This window comes from Pagrus major, chromosome 22, assembly GCF_040436345.1.
Source record: "Pagrus major chromosome 22, Pma_NU_1.0".
NCBI classification, from domain to species: Eukaryota; Metazoa; Chordata; class Actinopteri; order Spariformes; family Sparidae; genus Pagrus; species Pagrus major.
In genome coordinates this window covers 31,117,720-31,139,383 of record NC_133236.1, presented here as the reverse complement: position 1 = coordinate 31,139,383, position 21,664 = coordinate 31,117,720, and the positions used below count along the sequence as shown (strand labels likewise).

At 41.7% G+C, this 21,664-nt stretch overlaps 2 protein-coding genes across 2 annotated transcripts; both read right to left on the bottom strand.

The window, feature by feature from the left end:
• Positions 1 to 1,015: 1,015 nt before the first annotated feature.
• On the bottom strand, positions 1,016 to 5,877 carry LOC141017819 (protein NLRC3-like). The gene is made up of 6 exons (XM_073492579.1): positions 5,702 to 5,877; positions 3,691 to 5,473; positions 3,431 to 3,604; positions 2,993 to 3,166; positions 2,772 to 2,818; positions 1,016 to 1,704 (listed from the first exon to the last, which is right to left on the bottom strand). Exons 1-6 carry the CDS (start codon positions 5,793 to 5,795, stop codon positions 1,169 to 1,171), a joined length of 2,808 nt encoding a protein of 935 aa, XP_073348680.1. The 5' UTR covers positions 5,796 to 5,877; the 3' UTR covers positions 1,016 to 1,168.
• Positions 5,878 to 10,557: 4,680 nt separating this feature from the next.
• Positions 10,558 to 21,640, bottom strand: LOC141017818 (protein NLRC3-like). The gene is made up of 7 exons (XM_073492578.1): positions 21,574 to 21,640; positions 18,114 to 18,399; positions 15,977 to 17,768; positions 15,699 to 15,872; positions 15,377 to 15,550; positions 15,224 to 15,270; positions 10,558 to 12,783 (listed from the first exon to the last, which is right to left on the bottom strand). Exons 2-7 carry the CDS (start codon positions 18,388 to 18,390, stop codon positions 12,230 to 12,232), a joined length of 3,018 nt encoding a protein of 1,005 aa, XP_073348679.1. The 5' UTR covers positions 18,391 to 18,399; positions 21,574 to 21,640; the 3' UTR covers positions 10,558 to 12,229.
• Positions 21,641 to 21,664: the final 24 nt, after the last annotated feature.

The following is a 21,664-nucleotide window of genomic DNA, read 5'->3' as shown; positions in this document are numbered from 1 at the left end:
TTTTAGATGCAATACTGTATGTCAAATATAATTATTGTGTTACACACGTCTTATGACCGCAATGAACTTAAGACCCCTCTCTGCTCTGATTATTTCCTCTAGAGTGTAGGTTTTTCCTAGCTAGCTCGCCAAATTAGTTTTGGCAGGCCAGCCAGGTTTATTAGGCTATCTCATTGACATGCACCTTGATTTAGAGGAAATTATTTTCAGTTCAGTGCAGGTTTATTGTCTTCGCAACAAACTGAGATGTATCAAGATCAACTGAAGTTACAAAATCAATACATGATCTTTGATACAGTCATTTAGAGCCATCCAGTGCCACACTGAACCCATTTTTTGCACACAGTTTCACATTTTTATGGAAATTATTAGTTATTATGGGTGTAATCTTCCCAGATCTGGTTGCCAATAGAACACCAACCATCTATCCTGTCAACATACTAAAGCTCAGCCATGAGTCTCACATCAGTTTGACATTGTTATACCTCTCCCTGGATATCTGCTTGGGGCCAGTTTTGGATAATTTCAAGGACACACCAGGTCTCACCATCCTATTACTGCACTCCCCTCTTCCTGTTGATCACAAACATAGGGTTAATATGTATCCCTTTTTTCTAATGGTAGTGAGACGTGAGTCTGTTTTTAAAATAACAAGGGTGAAGCTTTTTACAATAGCAAGTTGTAAAACATATTCATTGCCATATCAGGGTGTGGTACTGTTCATTGCAGGTCAGTATGTCCTTCTGTATCAGCATGTTCTCCTCTATGTATAAAACAAGCATACCCTGCAATGAACAGGTCTTTCCTAGTTTGCTAAAACAGGTTCCTCATGCACAAGATTTGTTCAGTTCAGTTCATTATCTACCGCTTTTCCGTGAGGGTCGCGGAGATGTTGCCGCTTTATCCCCTTTCAGGGGATTGCGGGGGTTACTGGGGCCAAATTAACTGTAATTTGACATACAATATTATATAACTAAATGTTCCCACACAGACATTGTGAGATCACAACAGCTAAGTGAGAGTGTCAGTATTCTTGAACAATAGTGAATAGTGCACAATAATAAAACCATGTTCAATTAGCAAATTAGCACGAGCAAAGAATCTACCCAGTTTTACAATGAATCATGCTCTTTCACAACAGAAACAAAAACTAAAGTGACTCTTCCTTCTACACTGAACACAGAGTCATGGAGGAACCAGACCAGAACCCAAACCCAGGATAAAGAGGTTCAGTGAAGGTGGTGTTGAAGGTGTGGAGGTGGATCAGTGAGTCAGAGGAGACTCTGTAGAAGGACAGAGTGCCAGCAGGACAGTCCACATACACTGCTACTCTACCGTAGTCAGAGGAGGAGAGAGGGAGGACTGTTTTTCTGTTATTGTGCCAGACACAGAAATACTCTTCATCATCAGAGCACTTCAGACACCAGGACTGATCATTCAATCCAAACAAGCAGTCATAACTACATCCTTTCCTTCTGATTCCTCTGTATGTCACTGTTATATAAACCTCTCCTCTCCACTCGACCTCCCAGTAACAGCGACCAGTCAGACCGTTCCTACACAGTAGCTGCCAGTAGTAGTCAAATCTCTCTGGATGATCAGGATATGGCTGCTCCTCTGTCACCACTGTCACCTTCTTGTTGTTGTCAGACAGTTTGAGACGTCGGTTCACTGTGTTTGTGTCCAGTGTGAGTTCACAGAAATCTGATGGAGAGAAAAAGACACAACACAGCAGCAGGTTATCAGCTAATAGAAGTTTTTCTCTATTTACTGATATGTTTTATTTTTTATTTTTATTAAGTTATAGATTAATTGAACACTAAGGCTGTGGCTCAGGGGTAGAGCCAGCATCTTGTTATCGGATGGTTGCTGGTTTGATTCCCCTGGTCTGCATGTCCAAGTGTCCTTGGGCAAGATACTGAACCCCAAACTCCTCCTAATGTGCTGGTTGGCACCTTGCATGGCAGCCACCGCCATCAGTGTATGAATGTATGTATGAATTACTGTAAATCGCTTTGGACAAAAGCATCTGCTAAATGCCCTAAATGTACCACTGAAAAACTGTATTGTATAACCTATATTTATTGTAAATCTTCAGAATGCTACATTTGCTGAGTAATCTGTTGCCTGTGGGATTTTAATGGGTAAATTCAACATTTTAAAACATTTCCTTGATTGTGTGCTGTTTATATATGGTTACATTCACCGATCAGCCACAACATTAAAACCACTGACAGGTGACGTGAATAACATTGATCATCTCATCACAATGCAATGTTCTGCTGGGAAACCTTGGGTGCTGGCATTCATGTGAATGCCACTTGACATGCACCATCCATCCATACACTGTTGTGGACCAAGTACACCCCCTCATCACCTATCATCTACCTGATGGCAGTGGCCCCCCAGCAGGACAATGTGCCCTGGCACACTGCAAACACTGCTCAGGAACAGCTCGAGGAACACAATAAAGGGCCCAAGGTGTTGACCAGGCCTCCAAATTCCCCAGATCCTAATCTGATCGAGCATCTGTAAGACGTGCTGAAGCAGGTCTGATCCATGGAGGCACCACCCCCCAACATACAGGATCCAGAGGATTCACTATAAAACGCCCTGGTGCCAGACACCACAGGACACCCCCAGAGGTCTTAAGTCCATGTCTTGACAGGTCAGAGCTGTTTTGGCTGCACAAGGGGAACCTTCACAATATTAGGCAGGTGGTCATAATGTTATGCCTGATCGGTGTATATCAACCCTAAATCCACACTCACACTTCTTCAGACCAGGTTTCAGTCTCTGTTCTCCACCATGGTTGACCCTGGAAGTGGAAACAAAGTCAATCCAGCAAGTTTTCTTGTATTATAAAAACAGAAACATTTAATAAGCTTCACTGTTAGTGATTTAATATCCAACATGAGTACTGTCTGCTATATACAACATGAAGCAGTGTTCCATAGTCAGTGTAACAGAAACATTGTGTGACTTTTCATACAAAAGTGTTTTCAGTCTCCGGTCTGGATCATGCAGTATAGCAGACACCAGCTTCACTCCTGAGTCTCCAGGATGATTGTAGCTCAAGTCCAGCTCTCTCAAATGGGAGGGGTTGGAGCTAAGAGCTGAGGCCAGAGTAGCACAGCTGTCCTCTGTGATCAGACAGCCGGACAGTCTGGAATTAATACATTCAAAGTCAAATAATATCAATATTAACAGATGACTTGAGTTGTTAATTGTTTTTATTTTGTTAATTTAAAAGGTTTTGATTAACTGGATGGTGCTGGATCGCAGACATCGTACACACATACATCAAAAAATGAATATAAAAGCCACACACTTTTTCAGAAGACAATCCTCCAGATGTCATGTCTCTTCATCAACACTAATGCAAGTGTAAAAAAAATGATCAGATCATAACAAACAGCTGAATCCCAACCTGAGAGTTTCCAGTTTACAGTGTGGACTCTCCATTCCAGTAGACAGCTGCTTCACTCCTGAATCCTGCAGGTCGTTGTTACTCAGATCCAGCTCTCTCAGGCTAGAGGACTGTGAGCTAAGAACCGTAGACAGAGCTCTACAGCTTCTCTCTGAGAGGTTACAGTCACTTAGTCTGAAAAAGAAGAAAAAAAGAAACACACGCAAATCTTTTTAAACATATTTGGTTATACAGACTCTACCAATGATGCATCCACCTACAAAGCTTTGTTGGAGGCTTTGACCACTGGCAGCAGCCTCAGAAGAGCCTCCTCTGAAGCACAGTATTTCTTCAGGTCAAACACGTCCAGATCTTTTTCTGATGACAGTAAGATGAAGACCAGAGCTGACCACTGAGCAGGAGACAGTTTATCTGTGGAGAGACTTCCTGATCTCAGGTACTGTTGGATCTCCTCCACTAGAGAACCATCATTCAGTTCATTCAGACAGTGGAACAGATTGATGCTTCTCTCTGGAGACAGATTCTCATTGATCTTCTTCTTGATGTACTGGACTGTTTCCTGATTGGTCTCTGAACTACTTCCTGTCTCTGTCAGCAGACCTCTTAGGAGATTCTGATTGGTCTCCAGTGAAAGACCCAGGAGGAAGCGGAGGAACAAGTCCAGGTGTCCATTTGGACTCCGTAAGGCCTTGTCCACGGCACTCTGGTAGAGATGTTTCAGTTTAGGTTTGTCTCTGAAAACTTTAGATTTTTGGGATTTTGTTTGTTCTTCTGCCAGCAGATTGACTCCAGAGTTGATGAATGTCAGATGGACATGAAGAGCAGCCAGAAACTCCTGAACACTCAGATGGACGAAGCAGAACACCTTGTCCTGGTACAGTCCACTCTCCTCTTTAAAGATCTGTGTGAACACTCCTGAGTACACTGAGGCTGCTCTGACATCGATGCTACACTTTGTCAGGTCTGATTCATGGAAGATCAGGTTTCCTTTCTGCAGCTGCTCAAAAGCCAGTTTTCCCAAAGACTCAATCATCTCCTTGCTCTCATGAGTCCAGTGTGGATCTCTCTCAGATTTTCCATCATATTTGACGTTCTTCACTTTGGACTGAACCACCAGGAAGTGGATGTACATCTCAGTCAGGGTCTTGGGCAGCTCTCCTCGCTCTCTGGTCTTCAGAACGGTAGCAGTGATCCAGCAGAAGACTGGGATGTGGCACATGATGTGGAGGCTTCGTGATGTCTTGATGTGGGAGATGATTCTGCTGGCCTGCTCCTCATCTCTGAATCTCTTCCTAAAGTACTCCTCCTTCTGTGGGTCAGTGAACCCTCTGACCTCTGTCACCATGTCAACACCCTCACGAGGGATCTGATTGGCTGCTGCAGGTCGTGTGGTTATCCAGAGGCGAGCAGAGGGAAGCAGTTTCCCCCTGATGAGGTTTGTCAGCAGCACATCCACTGAGGTGGACTCTGTAACATCAGTCAGGATCTCAGTGTTGTGGAAGTCCAGAGGAAGTCGACAGTCATCCAGACCATCAAAGATGAAAACAACCTGGAACTCTTCAAAGCTGCAGATTTCTTTGGTTTCAGTGAAGAAGTGATGAACAAGTTCCACCAAGCTGAACTTTTTCTCCTTCAGCACATTCAGCTCTCTGAAAGTGAATGGAAATGTGAACTGTATGTCCTGGTTGGCTTTGTCTTCAGCCCAGTCCAGAGTGAACTTCTGTGTTAAGACTGTTTTCCCGGTGCCAGCCACTCCCTTTGTCATCATTGTTCTGATTGGTTCATCTCTTCCAGGTGAGGCTTTAAAGATGTCTTTACAGTTGATTGTTGTTTCCGGTGTTGCTGGTTTCCCGGTTGCAGTTTCAATCTGTCTGACCTCATGTTCCATGTTGACCTCTCCCGTTTCTTCCATCAAGATATAGATCTCAGTGTAGATCTGATTTAGCGGTATCGAACTTCCTCCTTTTGTGATTTTTTCGAAGACACATTGAAACTTCTTCTTCAGGTTGATTTTGAGTTTACGCTGGCACTGAGCAAGAATCTCTGAATTAACAAAAATGAGATGACAGGAAGGAGAAGATACCACAGTAAATGTGAGTCAGAAAAAACAATATCTGTATTTCTACTGTATTTGTTATCATTGAATTATGTTATCATATTATAAAATTGTTAAGATGCATGATTGTATAATATGCAACTTATCACTCTGTCACATCCTTTTTTAATGATGTGTGGCTGAAAGTTCTGAGATGCTGTTTAATAATTTCTCACCTAGATTATTCTGATTCATTTCCCCCAAAACCATTCTGGTTACTTTCATGGTGTTTATACTGTAGGCCTGCACCATCTTATCCACTGTGTCCATCCTGTCTGCATTCTCCAGTTGACACTTTTTGATTGTTGGGAAGCCTTTCAGGTTCTGCAGGAACCATTTGAATTTTTTAAAGTCGTCCTCTCCCAAATCCTCCAACATATCCAAGATGTCCCGTGAAGGTGTCGCCATCTGCTCTCCCTGTCAAGATACAGAAGATAAGAGACAGAACCAGAAGGAAGTTAGTATCTCAAAACAATCTGTCTGTCATAATTATTAAGAATATGTCCTCAGTTGATGTTATTAAGTCACAGAACTGCACAATATTTGCCTTAGTCTTCTACTTTGGAGTCTATTCTCTGTACTCTGTTACCCTGCTAGTTCTGGCTGTGTATGTACAATCTGGCCAGTCATGGACCCAGCAGACAGACTTTTTGAGGATAAACGGAGTGATTTGTTTTGTCTCCTGTGCATCTGTTGTTGTCAGAAAAGGGCCACTAGCAGTGAATACAGAGAAGGAGCTCTGACTGTGGCTTGAAGGGAAGTGTCCTCTAAGCCCTAAGGCTGATGAATTCTTTATCTGTATGAGCTGAGGACTTCCTCAACCTTCTCAGCCTGCTTCCCAACCAGCTAGTTTCCAGCTTGATAGCATTCAACCTGCTAACTTCCAGTCTCCACCTCAGCCTGCAAGGGACTGTGCTTGCTCCAGTCGATTAGACTCGGGTTCGTGAGCCAACAGCCTGCCTGTCCTGAGTCGGCTAGCTCACAACCAGCCTGTTCTAATCCTGCCTGTTGTCTGTGTTGTTAGCTGGCTTCCACAACTCGACAGTTGATTTCAGGAAGGCCCATGCTACCCACCACCCTGTGGAGCAAGTCAGGACCACCAAGTTTCTGGGTATGCACATTGCCGATGACCACAGCTTGTCACACAACTGTACATCCCCGACCAAGAAGGTGCAACAGAGTCTCTACTGCCCTTGCCGCTGGAGAGAACCACCCCCTACAAAACTACATTTAGAGCTGAATGGGAAATTGAAATTTACTGTAAAAGGGGGTGTCTTGACCTGACACATTTGTTGTTAATCGAAAAGGTCTAAGTGATGATAAGAAATATTTTCAATCCACATAGTGGATTAATGTTTTAAGTGTATTCTATTTTCAGATACTTACCTGAGTCGAGAACACAGGTCTAAACATTGACCACTAGATGGAGTCAAATAAAGGCTGTATGACACCATGGCAGACATTTTGGTTGTTTTACACTGTATCATTCCCCCTGCTTTGTATATTGTTCCTTGAAAGACTTGTGTATCTTTTTTGATGTTATGGTCTTGTCTGATTTTGGATTTTTGATCTTGTATTTAGTTCACACTTTTCCCTGGACCTTTTCCACATCGGGTTATGTGCTAACATTGACAAGATAACCTGAGCCAGACTCAAACAGCCTCATCCATAAACTCCTGCACTCATTTCATACCTGCCAATCTCACTGTCTGTTACTCACACCTTACTATATGCACTCAGTATTGACACATAAGGCCGGATCTACTAAAGGTTTGTGTGTATGAAAACATGTACAAACTCCTTGCACACGCAAAAAAATGTACAAACTGATTTACTAACAGTGCGCAAAAAGGGTTGCGTCTGTCAAAGGTGCAAAATAGCGCGTCTGCATCCAGTTAGTACGTTTGCAGCAATGAATATGCAATATGGGGCGTTTACACACAATTGTGCGTGTTCTGGGTGGAGAAAATGTAAATATATTAATTTAGCACACACAAAGTGATTTATCAAACCTGAGAGCAATTTTGCTCATAGAAACTGCTTCTATATTTAACACGTCTCAAAGGGAGGTGCAAACGGTTTGTATGTGTAATTGCGCACACATGGCTGCAGTTATTGTTGCAAGAAGGAGACGCCGAAACAAAAACAACACGCCAATTTTTCTTTTGTTCTTCTTCTGATGTCTTGGTATCTCCTTTTCACTTCATCCACTGTTCGCCTGTTTTTTCCAACAGCATTAACTTTTTCACCGATTTTCTCCCACACGGCGTTCGTTTGCGCGACCGTCAGATTCCTTTGCTGCAGCTCATTGAAATGTTTATTTGCTTCCTCTACCAACACTTCTAACTCCAAAGGGTCGAATTCCACTTTGCGCTTTCGCTCTCTCAAACTCGCCATGCTGAAAACCATGAAACACACTAAACCCTCATTTAAATAGGCGTGTCTCCAACACGTTTGCACCTGTTGTCATTTACGCAATCACTCTTAGTAAATCGCCCGCAAACAGCGGTTCAACCCCACACGCAAATTTCTAGATTGCGCACGCAGATTAGTACAAGCAATTTGGGATTTTAGTAGATCCGGCCCATAGTGGATTATCCTGGTAAAATAAACTGAATCCAAAATGTTGAAATTTTGGAATAACAACTCAAATATTATCTGTTGAAACCCCCGCATTTTAAATCAGAAGCCAGTTAGTTTAGTGAGCTGACTCTACTTCATGGAAACTGTTGTATTAAAGGCTCATGCGCTTCTAAGATGTGAGAAGCTGTGTCCATATATAGTTATTAAACCATAGCAGAGTTTAACTTCCTCATTCTGAGTGTAGATGATAATCCTGTTTGTTGGTTTACGTGATGACTGACATGAGAACAGAAACCACACTAACCACCTGTCAGCAGATTCTTGAGACATGAACTGTGTAAACTTTATAAACAGTGTGAATTCCATCCTGATTAAATAAAGGTTATTATTAACAGGAAAGCAAGTCTATGTCAGTGCTGGTAAGATGATATTTTGAACTCTTGAACCTCCAGAATATTTATACGTGCAACAAATACATGTCCACAGCACAGACAAAAATGATGGTGATGATCAAACATGTCCAGATTTCTCTGGTAGGATTATCACCTACTGAACTCACCTCAGGACACTTTCCAGCTTCATGTGTGGAGGAAACACTGGGAGAGAAGAAGCTGCTCATTTCTTCCTCATCAGTCCTGGTGTCTGTGTGCATCTGATCTGAGGACACCGTCACACCCTCATAACTTCAGAGTCCGAAAAAACATCAGAGTGACGTCAGAACCAGTCAATATCAGAGAAATCACACAGATGCAGCACAGATGATGTAGTTCTAGTATCTGTCCACGAGATGGTGCTAACTAACCATCTAATGGGCCAAAGATCAGCTCGGTTCAGAAACATATAATGGAGGAGCAGCAGTTTGATCACAAATATATGAATTACTGGTTTCAAATCCCACTAAGAATTATGTTTTAACTTAATATTCCCTTTCTAACTTAAAACACACCTTAATGAAATAAATTACCTTAATGAAATGTAAATACGACACAAACACAGTACTTTTAATGCAAATAATTAATTTAGTTAAATGACAAAATAATGATGAGCAAGTTCATACACCATTAACTATATTAAACACTCAAAGAACAGATTTTAACAGACCATTTTATCTCTTTTTATGAACATATAGATCTTTGTCTGAAATGACATACTGTATTTTAGACTGGGCTATGTTTAGGTGAGCTAGTTCCAGGGCTCTGGTATTTTGCATTGTGAAGTAGTGACAAAAATTGTATTTGAAAGAATCATGTAGCTTACATGGCAAAAGGTAGAATCTTGTCACTATTTCAAGGACTGGTATGATGATTCTGATTCTCCCTGCCTTAACCAAAATGAAAATGTCGCAACTGCTTCACAAACTGAAAATATATTTTCTTAATCTTAACCAAAAACTTGTTGCAAAAACTTAACTACATACTGGATGTAAACGCTGGATGTCATCCCGACCCAATTCATGAACTGCTGTGATCCTGTAGCCAGTGAAATTTCAAACCTTGCAATATATGGTTTAAATGGGTTTTCAAAGGCCTAAACTTGCAAGTTTATATGGTTTTATGCATTATGCTCTTTGAATAGGCTGTTTTTCCACCTCACTTTTACTATTGTATATGCACAAAGTTAGTGTGAATAGGGAAATATAGAACTATAATGATGTGGACCCATTGTGTTTTTCAGCTAACAGAGGCAGTAGGTAATCTGCAGGCTTATTTTTTGTTTAAAAAAATTCAGGCGAGAATGGAAAATATTTAAGTGTGTTCAAACTCCTATAGATCAATGACAGAAGCATTTAAAGAGACCATGTTTGTACTCCAAATGGTTCTTCAACAACAGCTTTGAATTTACTCTGGGTGTGACTGGGATAAGTGGTTTAGGATCATTTTAAATTTCCAGGAAATTTAACAGGTTTTGAGAGACTGAATGAAATGCATGTGCGTCGGTTCACTTTCCTTGAAAAGGGAAACAAAAACACAACACATGTCACAAAAAAAGCTGCAGAGTTCATCATCATGTAGACAAGATATGTGAGCATCTTAAGAAATTTAAAAAAACTGTCAACAATTTGTGTTGAAACCATATTGTCTAGGGTTAAAATGAATCTTTGTCATGTCTTTGCACCTAATGTTGAGGACCCTGTTTACTTTCTTGAATTAAATTATATTATTTCTACCATGGCAGAAGGTTTTATCATCCTGGCAGGTGATTTTAATCAGTACTAGATTTAGGGGTATCACGATTTGATGTGACTTTAAATGTTAAGGTCACTTTTTGTTTCAATTTTAGATTTAAAAGTTTTTTCAACACTGATGGCTGTGCTATTGTTAGACTTAGACTTTTGTGCCTTAACAACTGTCATTTACATTTTTATGAGGAGCAATGAGCGCACCATGACGTCCCTGTCAGCACACATATCCCTTGCTGTACGAAGTAATGTGTCAAACTCCAGCACAGAAAGACAGCAGAGGAGGGAAGCATAGACACATTTATAGAGATAAACAACACCGACACGTGGCAGAACAGCTCACCACAGTTCTATATTAAATCAGTGTGGCGGAGACTCTTCCAAGATTTCAACTCAAACATATTCTCCAACTTTATTTACAGTTGTTGAAGCCATTTTGCAGATTTACCTTATTGATTCACAATTATGTTGAGACATCATGCATTTTCTGATGTGAATTATGCTGATCATGTGTTGGAATGTACTGTGTTGAGGTTTCTGTTTTGTTGGTGTTATGATAATCATGATGAGCAGATGTCGGATAGTGTGACGTGATATGCGATTTGATTTAGGACAGGTGGTCAGATGTTCACAGGAGCGGAAGGGCAAACAACTTTCAACTGCACAACACGAAAGCCTTTGTCTGAAGCCGAATTTATTTATGATCATATCATTCTGTTATCGTCCTTCAATAAAGCCCAAATACGACACTGAGAGCCGAGTGCGCGTTGATTTACTGACCGCTCCTAACAACAGTAGTTGTAGAAACTGTGTACTGTATAATGAGACACATTATTTATCTACGACTTAAGAGCTGACAGCAAATTCTGTGGTGTAACATGCATGAACTCAGCAGTCATAACACTCTCACTACTCTCTTCAGTAGTTAACGTCCCCACAATATCAACAACAGGGACATAAGCCACACTAAAACCACATTCATCCATGGACCAGCCTGCTGTAAATGATCTCGAGCTATATTGTGTATTCAACACCACCAACAATTAATTGATCCATGGAAATGACTTGCAGTCTGGACTTTGATAAGTCCTGCAATAAAGGATCCTTGAAACATTGCTGATCTCTGATTTACCTTGGTACCAGTCGTCTTCTTGCACACAGTTAATGGAGAGAAATTTTCATTAACAAGGCTCGGCTTAGATTGCTTACCAGGAAATGAAACCCTGCCAAATAAATTTTGGCGAGCCAGCCAGGTCTACTAGTACTGTTCTTAGCAGGTCAGCAAGTCCTTTTGTGTCAACAACTTCTCCACACAATACCCTGCAGTGAACAGTTCATTAAACAATAAAAAAAATTAACAATTTCCCATCGGGGATAATAAATCTGATCTTTCTTAATTTGCTACAATAGGTTTCTCATCCATGAGATGTGTTTAGCACAATAATTAGTTGACATTCATTATACAGTGTCAGTGTTCTTGAACAATAGTGAACAGTGCATAATAATTAAACCTTGCTCAGTTACTACAAACAATCTCCCCAGTTTAACAATGAATCATGCTCTTTTACAACAGGAATTAAAACTTAAGTGAGCAGATAGAAATAGTTATATCATCAGTGTACGTTGTTTCTGTGTCATAGTACACAGGGTACAGTTATTTCAGCAGCTGTTTATATTGTGAGTATTTCTGTACACAGCAGGAGACTCTTCCTCTTACATTGAACACAGAGACACTAAGGGGTCAGTTGTCCAGCCGAGACACGTGCACATCCTGAACACTGACCACTGAAGGTGAAACCCTACAACTTCTTTCCACAATACACTTTTACACAAGTTTAGCTCTCAGAAAATAACTTCACTTTTTGTATATAAAAAAAGGAAGTTCTGAAGTTCAGCCACTGTTTCCGTCAGCTGTGTCTTTCTTCCTCCAAGAGATTCCTTCCTACAGCTCACACAGATACACTGAAGATGTGGGCTTCAATCCAAAAGTTAACCCAAACCCAAACCCGGGATAAAGAGGTTCAGTGAATGTGGTGTTGAAGGTGTGGAGGTGGATCCGTGAGTCAGAGGAGATTTTGTAGAAGCACAAAGTGCCAGCAGGACAGTCCACATACACTGCTACTCTACCAGAGGAGGAGGAGGAGGAGAGAGGGAGGACTGTTTGTCTGTTATTGTACCAGACAGAATAACCATCACCATCAGAGCACTTCAGACTCCAGGAGTGATCATTCCCTCCAAACAAACAGTCTTTACTGAATCCTCTCCTTCTGATTCCTCTATAAGTTACTGCTATGTCAACCTCTCCTTTCCATTCGACCTCCCAGTAACAGCGACCAGTCAGACCAGTTCTACACAGCAGTTGCGGCCAGGGGTCAAATCTCTCTGGATGATCAGGATATGGCTGCTTCTTTCTCACGTGTCTCACCTTCTTGTTGTTGTCAGAAAGTTTGAGTTTTCTGTTCACTGTGTTTGTGTCCACTGTGAGTTCACAGTAATCTGATGGAGAGAAAAGACACAACACAGCAGCAGGTTATCAGCTAATACAATACTCTTTTTAATTTATTAATGTTTTTCATTTTTATGAAGTTATAGATCAGCAGCTTCAAAGTAATTATGATCAGAATCAGAATCAGAAAGAGGTTTATTGCCAAGTAGGTTTTCACATACAAGGAATTTGTTTTGGTCTCGAAGGTGCATGTGTCATATAATAAACAATAAACAATAAATAGACAACATGAAAACGAGACAGACAGAAGTGACAACAAAGTGAAAGAGATATGTAATCACGTCTCACATTAGTGCCAAAGAAGACAATCAACAATAAACAAACAGTGACTATAATATATACAATATAAACAAACAAACAGAGACAAAAAGTGTGTGATGACTGATAAATAAAGACGGAAGATAAAATATAAAATATATAAGAACAATAAAAGATGTACAAATTCTGCATTATTGTAATGCAAAGATTCAAGGGCGGTGGTGGGTTTGAGTGCCAGAGTATCAGTGTCAGTGGGGGTGGGGGTCCCGGGACTTGTTAAGGATCCCAACTGCAGAGGGGAAGAAACTGTTCATGTGGCAGGAGGTTTTGGTCCTCATGGACCGCAGCCTCCTGCCAGAGGGTAGAGTGTCAAGAATTGATGGTGCAATTAATAGGGTGAATGTTGTCTCTGTCACTTGTTCCTGCACTATGTAGCTTCAGTGAGAGGGTGGGACCACAGCGGTAAACACATTTACTTCAAGATTCAAGTTTTCTAACATGTTATGACGTAATTTGATTAGTTTTGTTTGTAGTTAGCATCTACATTACAGCTGACAAATTGCAAAAGATACGATCACACAAAATGCCAATTTGGACAAAATTTTGCTTTAAATATAATTTAAGGACTATATTGTACTATATTGTATGGACTTGATTGTGTGCTGTTCTGTTCTCATAAATCTAACTGGATCTAAATTTACACTCACTGGTGCTGGAATAGAGAAGACAATGAGACCCTTTTCGTCCCCCCAATTTCAGGTGTGATGGTAATAAAGTGGTAACATCTAAGCCAGGTATTCATTCATAGAAAGTTGGACATTATGTCGGTCCAACAGCGATTTTACATCCCGACATCATGTACTGTAATGATCTGAGTACTGTAGCAGATCTGCCATTCAGTATTCCCATTGGTATTCAATGTAAGGCTATCACTGTCCAGAGATCAGAGGGGAAGCTTTACACTTTCACATATTATGTCAGTCACAGGAGCACACCTTGTGAGAGTGCTAGCAGTTAGCTGGTGTCAGTATGTTTTGCAGTCTAAAATTAGGAAGCTGAATTAGTTCAGAGTTGGGAAATTGTATAATGGAGGGGTTTTTTCTTCCAACAGACAAAAGAGGTTCCAACATGTTGTGTAACAACTTTTCAACAGCAACCAGTGGATTGTGCATCTTTGAAAACATCAATGTGATGAATATATTTTTAATAATGGGGTCGATTTGGAAACTGTGTTGACTTTGTCACGTTTTGTGTGGCATCGGCTAACAGTTACTGTTTCATGCTTTCTCTTAATGTGGTCTTGGTAATTTTAGCCTAAGAACATATTTGATCTGCTGCTGATGCGTTTGACTATTGCTGTGTTCACACAACAGTTCTGTTTGACAAGTACAACATACAAAAATCTGTTAACTTCTGATTATGCATTTCTTTAACCTCTGTTTTTGTTACTGTCTCTTACCAACTGCGAGCTGAGTGCGTCACTCTCTAGGCTCCGCTAGTTCATTGATGTTGATTGGGTGTGTCTGGGCCCAGTGGACAGAGGTTGTCATAAACTGAACAGACCGTAAAGCCCACTGAAGCCATTTGATTTGTGATTTTGGGCTATAAATTTGACTGGACTTAACTCTCTAATTCTGTGGTTTATCAGTTAAGTGTCTACAGACACTACAGACTGGAATCTCTGAAACAGACAGACAGAGTGACAGCTGACTCCTAAAGGGTCCAGCCTGGGTTAATTAAACATCTATAGGTCCATGTTACATATACTGTACGTCTCGTGTATGAAATGGCTGTATCATCACGGCACTGCATTTACCTAAACTATGATAATCGAGTCGTGGAGTCTGACCTCTTGCCCGGGTCCAGGCACTGTCTCACTCTCTCCTCCTCTCCTTGAGGGAGAGGGGGGCAAATTCCGTCCCACGAATACAATAACAAGCATGGTGTGCAGCCATGACCACGTAGGTATTGAGGAAGTGGATCAGATGAGTGATCGCAGAATGATTGGTTTTCTTTCACGATTTTTTTTATTGCAGCAGCGGCAAGTGCCAGTGCTCCTGGTTTTTGACATGATTTAAGATCGAGATTAAAAAGAAGGCCTAGCCTACTATATAACCCAAAATTGGATGCCTCCCCCCAACCTCAAAAACCCATTCCGGTGCCAGTGCTTACATTTTCTCAGACCAGGTGTCAGTCTCTGTTCTCCACCATGGTCCACCCTGGAGGAAGAAAAATAGTCAGTCCAGCATGTTCTTTTGTATTATCAAAACAGGGACATTTAGTAAGCTTCTTAGTGTAACAGAGATACTGTGTATGAGCCAGAACCAGAACATGTCCAGTCTCCAGTCTGGATCCTCCAGTCCAGCAGAAAGTAACTTCACTCCTGAGTCTCCTGGGTGATTGTAGCTCAGATCCAGCTCTCTCAGATGGGAGGGATTGGTCCTCAGAGCAGAGGCCAGAGCAGAACAGCCTTCCTCTGTGACCAGACAGCCTGACAGTCTGGAATTAGTCATCAATATTCAGTCAAATGTAACAAGTAACAACACACGCACACACACACACACACACACACACACACACACACTTTTTTTTGAAGTAAAGCAATCAATTAAATAGATATCTTTGTAACAATCTCATAAATCCTGACCTGAGAGTTTCCAGTTCACAGTGTGGACTCTCCAGTCCTGATGACAGCAGCTTCACTCCTGAATCCTGCAGGTCGTTGTTACTCAGGTCCAGCTCTTTCAGACTGGAGGACTGTGAGCTGAGAACTGAGGACAGAGCTTCACAGCTTCTCTTTGACAGATTACAGCCACTCAGCCTTAGAATTAGAAATGAAGACAAAAAAAAGGCCATTTTATTTTTTGTCAAATGAATGACCTGCATTTTGGATATAGTACATTTATCTAGTACCATTCCACTTACAGAGCTTTGTTGGAGGCTTTGACCACTGGCAGCAGCCTCAGAAGAGCCTCCTCTGAAGCAGAGTATTTCTTCAGGTCAAACACGTTCAGATCTTTTTCTGATGACAGTAAGATGAAGACCAGAGCTGACCACTGAGCAGGAGACAGTTTATCAGTGGAGAGACTTCCTGATCTCAGATACTGTTGGATCTCCTCCACTAGAGAATCATCATTCAGTTCATTCAGACAGTGGAACAGGTTCATGCTTCTCTCTGGAGACTGATTCTCACTAATCTTCTTCTTGATATACTGGACTGTTTCCCGATTAGTCTCTGAGATACTTCCTGTCTCTGTCAGCAGACCATGGAGGAGATTCTGATTGGTCTCCAGTGAAAGACCCAGGAGGAAGCGGAGGAACAAGTCCAAGTGTCCATTTGGACTCTGTAAGGCCTTCTTCACAGCACTCTGGTAGAGATCTGTAGGTTTAGGTTTATCTCTAAATAGTTTAGACCTCCATGTTGCTTCTGCCAGCAGATTGACTCCAGAGTTGATGAATGTCAGATGGACATGAAGAGCAGCCAGAAACTCCTGAACACTGAGATGGACGAAGCAGAACACCTTGTCCTGGTACAGTCCACTCTCCTCTTTAAAGATCTCTGTGAACACTCCCGAGTACACTGAGGCTGCTCTGATATCGATGCCACACTCTGTCAGGTCTGATTCATAGAAGATCAGGTTTCCTTTCTGCAGCTGCTCAAAAGCCAGTTTTCCCAGAGACTCAATCATCTTCCTGCTCTCATGAGTCCAGTGTGGATCTCTCTCAGATTTTCCATCATACTTGACGTTCTTCACTTTGGACTGAACCACCAGGAAGTGGATGTACATCTCAGTCAGGGTCTTGGGCAGCTCTCCTCGCTCTCTGGTCTTCAACACATTCTCCAGAACTGTAGCAGTGATCCAGCAGAAGACTGGGATGTGGCACATGATGTGGAGGCTTCGTGATGTCTTGATGTGGGAGATGATCCTGCTGACCTGCTTCTTGCCTCTGAATCTCTTCCTGAAGTACTCCTCCTTCTGTGGGTCAGTGAACCCTCTGACCTCTGTCACCATGTCAACACCCTCACGAGGGATCTGATTGGCTGCTGCAGGTCGTGTGGTTATCCAGAGGCGAGCAGAGGGAAGCAGTTTCCCCCTGATGAGGTTTGTCAGCAGCACATCCACTGAGGTGGACTCTGTAACATCAGTCAGGATCTCAGTGTTGTGGAAGTCCAGAGGAGGTCGACACTCATCCAGACCATCAAAGATGAACACAACCTGGAACTCTTCAAAGCTGCAGATTCCTGCTTCTTTGGTTTCAGTGAAGAAGTGATGAACAAGCTCCACCAAGCTGAACTTTTTCTCCTTCAGCACATTCAGCTGTCTGAAAGTGAATGGAAATGTGAAGTGTATGTCCTGGTTGGCTTTGTCTTCAGCCCAGTCCAGAGTGAACTTCTGTGTTAAGACTGTTTTCCCGATGCCAGCCACTCCCTGTGTCATCACTGCTCTGACTGGTTCATCTCTTCCAGGTGAGGCTTTAAAGATGTCCTCACATCTGATTGTCGTTTCCAGTGTTGCTGGTTTCCAGGTTGCAGTTTCAATCTGTCTGACCTCATGTTCCATGTTGACCTCTCCTGTTTCTTCCATTATGATATAGATCTCAGTGTAGATCTCATGGAGAGGTTTTGAACTTCCTGCTTTTGTGATTTTCTCAAACACACAGTGAAACTTCTTCTTCAGGTTGGTTTTGAGTTTACGCTGGCACTCAGTAAGGATCTCTGAATGAACAAAAATGAGATGACACAACTGAGAGGACACCACAGTAAATGTGAGTCATCAAAAACATTTCCAGATCCTTGAGCACATTTCTAACTTAAATTAATTTAACTTGCCTTGAACCAAGACCCTTCACCTGGTACTATTTTGCTTTGGGTGACCCAACCAAATAAATGCCTCAGCCGCAATGAAGGGGAACTTTTTTGATATCAGGAGGGTAAAATCAATGTCTGTATTTCTACTGTATCTGTTATCATTTTCATGTAAAGAACCTTACAATAGTCTGTTATGTGATGTAAGATTACATAATATACATCTTTATTTCTTCACATTTTGTAATGACCTACCTGTTGGTTCTGAGATGGTGTTTGATAATTTCTCCCGCAGATCATTCTGATTCATCTGCCCCAAAACCATTCTGGTGACTTTGATGGTGTTTATACAGTAGGTCTGCACCATCTGATCCACTGTGTCCATCCTGTCTGCATTCTCCAGTCGACTCTTTCTTATTGCTGGGAAGCCTTCCAGCACTCCCTCCTGCTGCAGGAGCCACTTGAATTTTTTGAAGTCATCCTCTCCCAAATCCTCCAAAGTTCCCCAGAGGACCTGTTCAGGTGTCGCCATCTACCCTCCCTGCCAAGATATGGGAAAAAAAGTATGTTTTTAGATATATTTTGTAATTTTCAAAATATCACAGGCTACAAACACAGCAGAGACCCCATGATGTCTCATGTAAATACATGTACAAAATGTACATGTCTATCAAAAGTATTAGCCTGCTTGGATGTTTTCCCCTTTTATTGCTTTTATAAATGGAATCATGGTCAATATAGAAAAAATATACAAAATGAAATATTTACCAAAAAAACATGTGAATGTCAAAGTGAAAACCGATTTCTACAAAGTAATGTCAATTAATTAAAAATATATTATGTAAAATAAGTGATTGCCTAAGTATTCACCCCCTTCAAGTCAGTATTTAGTAGATGCACCTCTGCCCACAATCACAGCACTGAGTCAGCCCTTTTCAAGTTCAGCCACAAATTCTCTATTGGATTGAAGTCTGAGCTTTGACTTGACCACTCCACAACATTCACCTTGTTGTCTTTAAACCATTTCTGTGTAGCTTTCGCTGTATGCTTTGGGTCATTCTCTTGCTGGGAAATACGGAAATCTCCTCCCACGTCATAGTTCTCTTGCAGACTGAATCAGGTTGTCCTCTGGGATTTCCCTATATTTTGCTGCATTCATTTTACCCTTTACCTTTACAAGCCTTCCGGGGCCCACAGCATGATGCTGCCACCACCATGCTTAACAGTGAGGATGGGATGTCCGTCAAACATAGCATCTAGTCTCTAGTCCAAAAGCTCCATTTTGGTCTCATCAGAGCAAAGAACCTTCTTCCAGTCTCCCACGTATTATTGTAAATATTATGTATATATATTTTATATATGTATATATTTATTTTTTACTTTTGTCCTTTGGCTGCTGTGACAAAGAAATTTCCCCACTTGCGGGACAAATAAAGGAATTCTGATTCTGACGTGCCTTTGGATGAGCTCTAGTTGAGATCGAATGAGCTTTCTTCAACAGTGTCTTTCTCTTTGTGACTCTCTTATAAAGCTTTGACTGGTGAAGAACCCGGCAACAGTTGTTGTATACAGAGTCTCTCCCATTTCAGCTGCTGAAGCTTTTAACTCCTTCAGAGTAGTCATAGGTGTCTTGGTGGCTCCCTCACTAGTCTTCTTCTTGCACGGTCACTCAGTTTGTGAGGACGCCCGCTCTAGGCAGATTTACACATGTGCCATATTCCTTCCATTTCTTAATGATGGATTTAACTGAACTCTGGGGGATTTTCAGTGACTTGGAAATGTTGTGGGGGGTTACTGACATTTTGTTGACTTCAGCTCAGCATTCGGTACAATCTCACCCATGAAGCTGATTGGAAAAATTCCTCACAAGCAGACCCCAGAGAGTTCTGATTGGCAGTCACACCTCCTCTTCATCGGTGCTCAACACCGGAGCCCCCCAGGGCTGAGTGCTCAGCCCCCACCTGTTCACACTGTACACACATGACTGCACTCCCAGACATTAGGAGGACACCACCATCATCGGCCGTATTATGAACAACGATGAGAGTTCATAACAGGAGGAAATCAACAATCTTACAGAGAACAATCCACTGCTCATTACTGCTAATTTTTGGTGAATTTTTGTCACTTTATTTTAATGGTTTCCCTCCAAAAGTCTGGGACATACTGTCATAAAATATGGACAGCTGTATATGTGCATTTGTCATGATAACACTACATATGATCAAAAATGTTTGTCCGTCTGGGCAATGTCCTGTCTGATGTGGTGGTCAGTGATACAGGAGCTCCACAGGGAACTGTGCTTTCTCCCTTCCTCTTCACCTTATACACCACTGACTTTCAGTACAACTCTGAGTCGTGTCATCTGCAGAAGTTTTCTGACGACTCAGCTGTTGTCGGGTGTGTAAGAGAGGGAGAGGAGGGAGAGTACAGGACACTGGTGGACAACTTTGTTGAGTGGTCTGAACAGAATCACCTGAGGCTGAATGTCAACAAGACCAGAGAGATGGTGATTGACTTCAGGAGGAAGAAGATGCCTTCACAGCCACTAAGGATCAGGGGGGAGGTGGTGGAAGAGGTGGATGACTACAAGTACTTGGGAGTGGTGATTGACAACAGACTGGACTGGAAATCTAATACCGAGGCTGTGTACAAGAAGGGGATGAGCAGACTCTATTTCCTGAGGAAGCTGAGATCCTTCAACGTGTGCAGCAAGATGTTGGAGATCTTCTACCAGTCTGTTGTTGCCGGAGCAATTTTCTTTGCTGCTGTGTGTTGGGGCAGCAGCATCAGAGCCAGCGACACTAACAGACTTGATAAAATCATCAAGAAGGCTGGCTCCGTACTCGGTCTCAGGTTGGACTCTTTTGAGACAGTGGTGGAGAGGAGAACGCTGAAGAAACTCTTATCCATCATGGACAATGATCAGCACCCTCTCCATCACACAGTAGACAGACAGCGGAGCACCTTCTCACACAGGCTGCTTCAGCTCCGCTGTCGAAGGGACAGATACAGGAAATCTTTCCTGCCACATGCCATCAAACTGTATAATAACAGCTGAAACTCTGGTCATAACACACAGTCACTACGCACTTTATATGTTTTTTACACTGTTCTGCACCTCATATGTTGCACTACCATTAATACTGCTTGTGTATACACCAACACTGCTCATTTATACATTTTTATACATATTTTCTGTATATATACATTCTTATATTACACTTTATATTGTTATGTTAATATGTCTAGGTTGTTCTATTTTTTTTTTTTTTACATTTTTTTATACTGCTATGTTAATATGTATAGGATATTCTCTTTATTTCACTGTGTTGTCATTCGTCTCTGTGTGTAATGCTGCTGCTACACCTCAATTTCCCAGCTTGGGATCAATAAAGTATATCTATTCTATTCTATTCTATTCTATGAGTTGATAACTATGCCAACACAGCTAAACATGAAGCAAGTGAAGTGTAACCAATTAATATTACTAACTTGTCAACAGCAACAAGTCCAGCTCAGCATCTGTCTTATATCATTTTATGTATAACATTTTAGTTGTAGTAGTTGAAGAATCACTCTGAACTGTCATATTTCAAACTTCTACAGCTGTTGTGTTTTTATTCTACATACAGTCCTCACCTGTTCTGAGTTATTCAATTAGTTTGTGACTAACACGCCCGCAGCAGCAACATGGTGTCTTCTCTCTACTCACCTGAGCAAACAGGCCCCGTCCTTTCCCCACAGAAGCTACATCCACCTGTCCACAGGCAGGAAGTCCGTCTTTTTCATTCTCCACTTGTTCC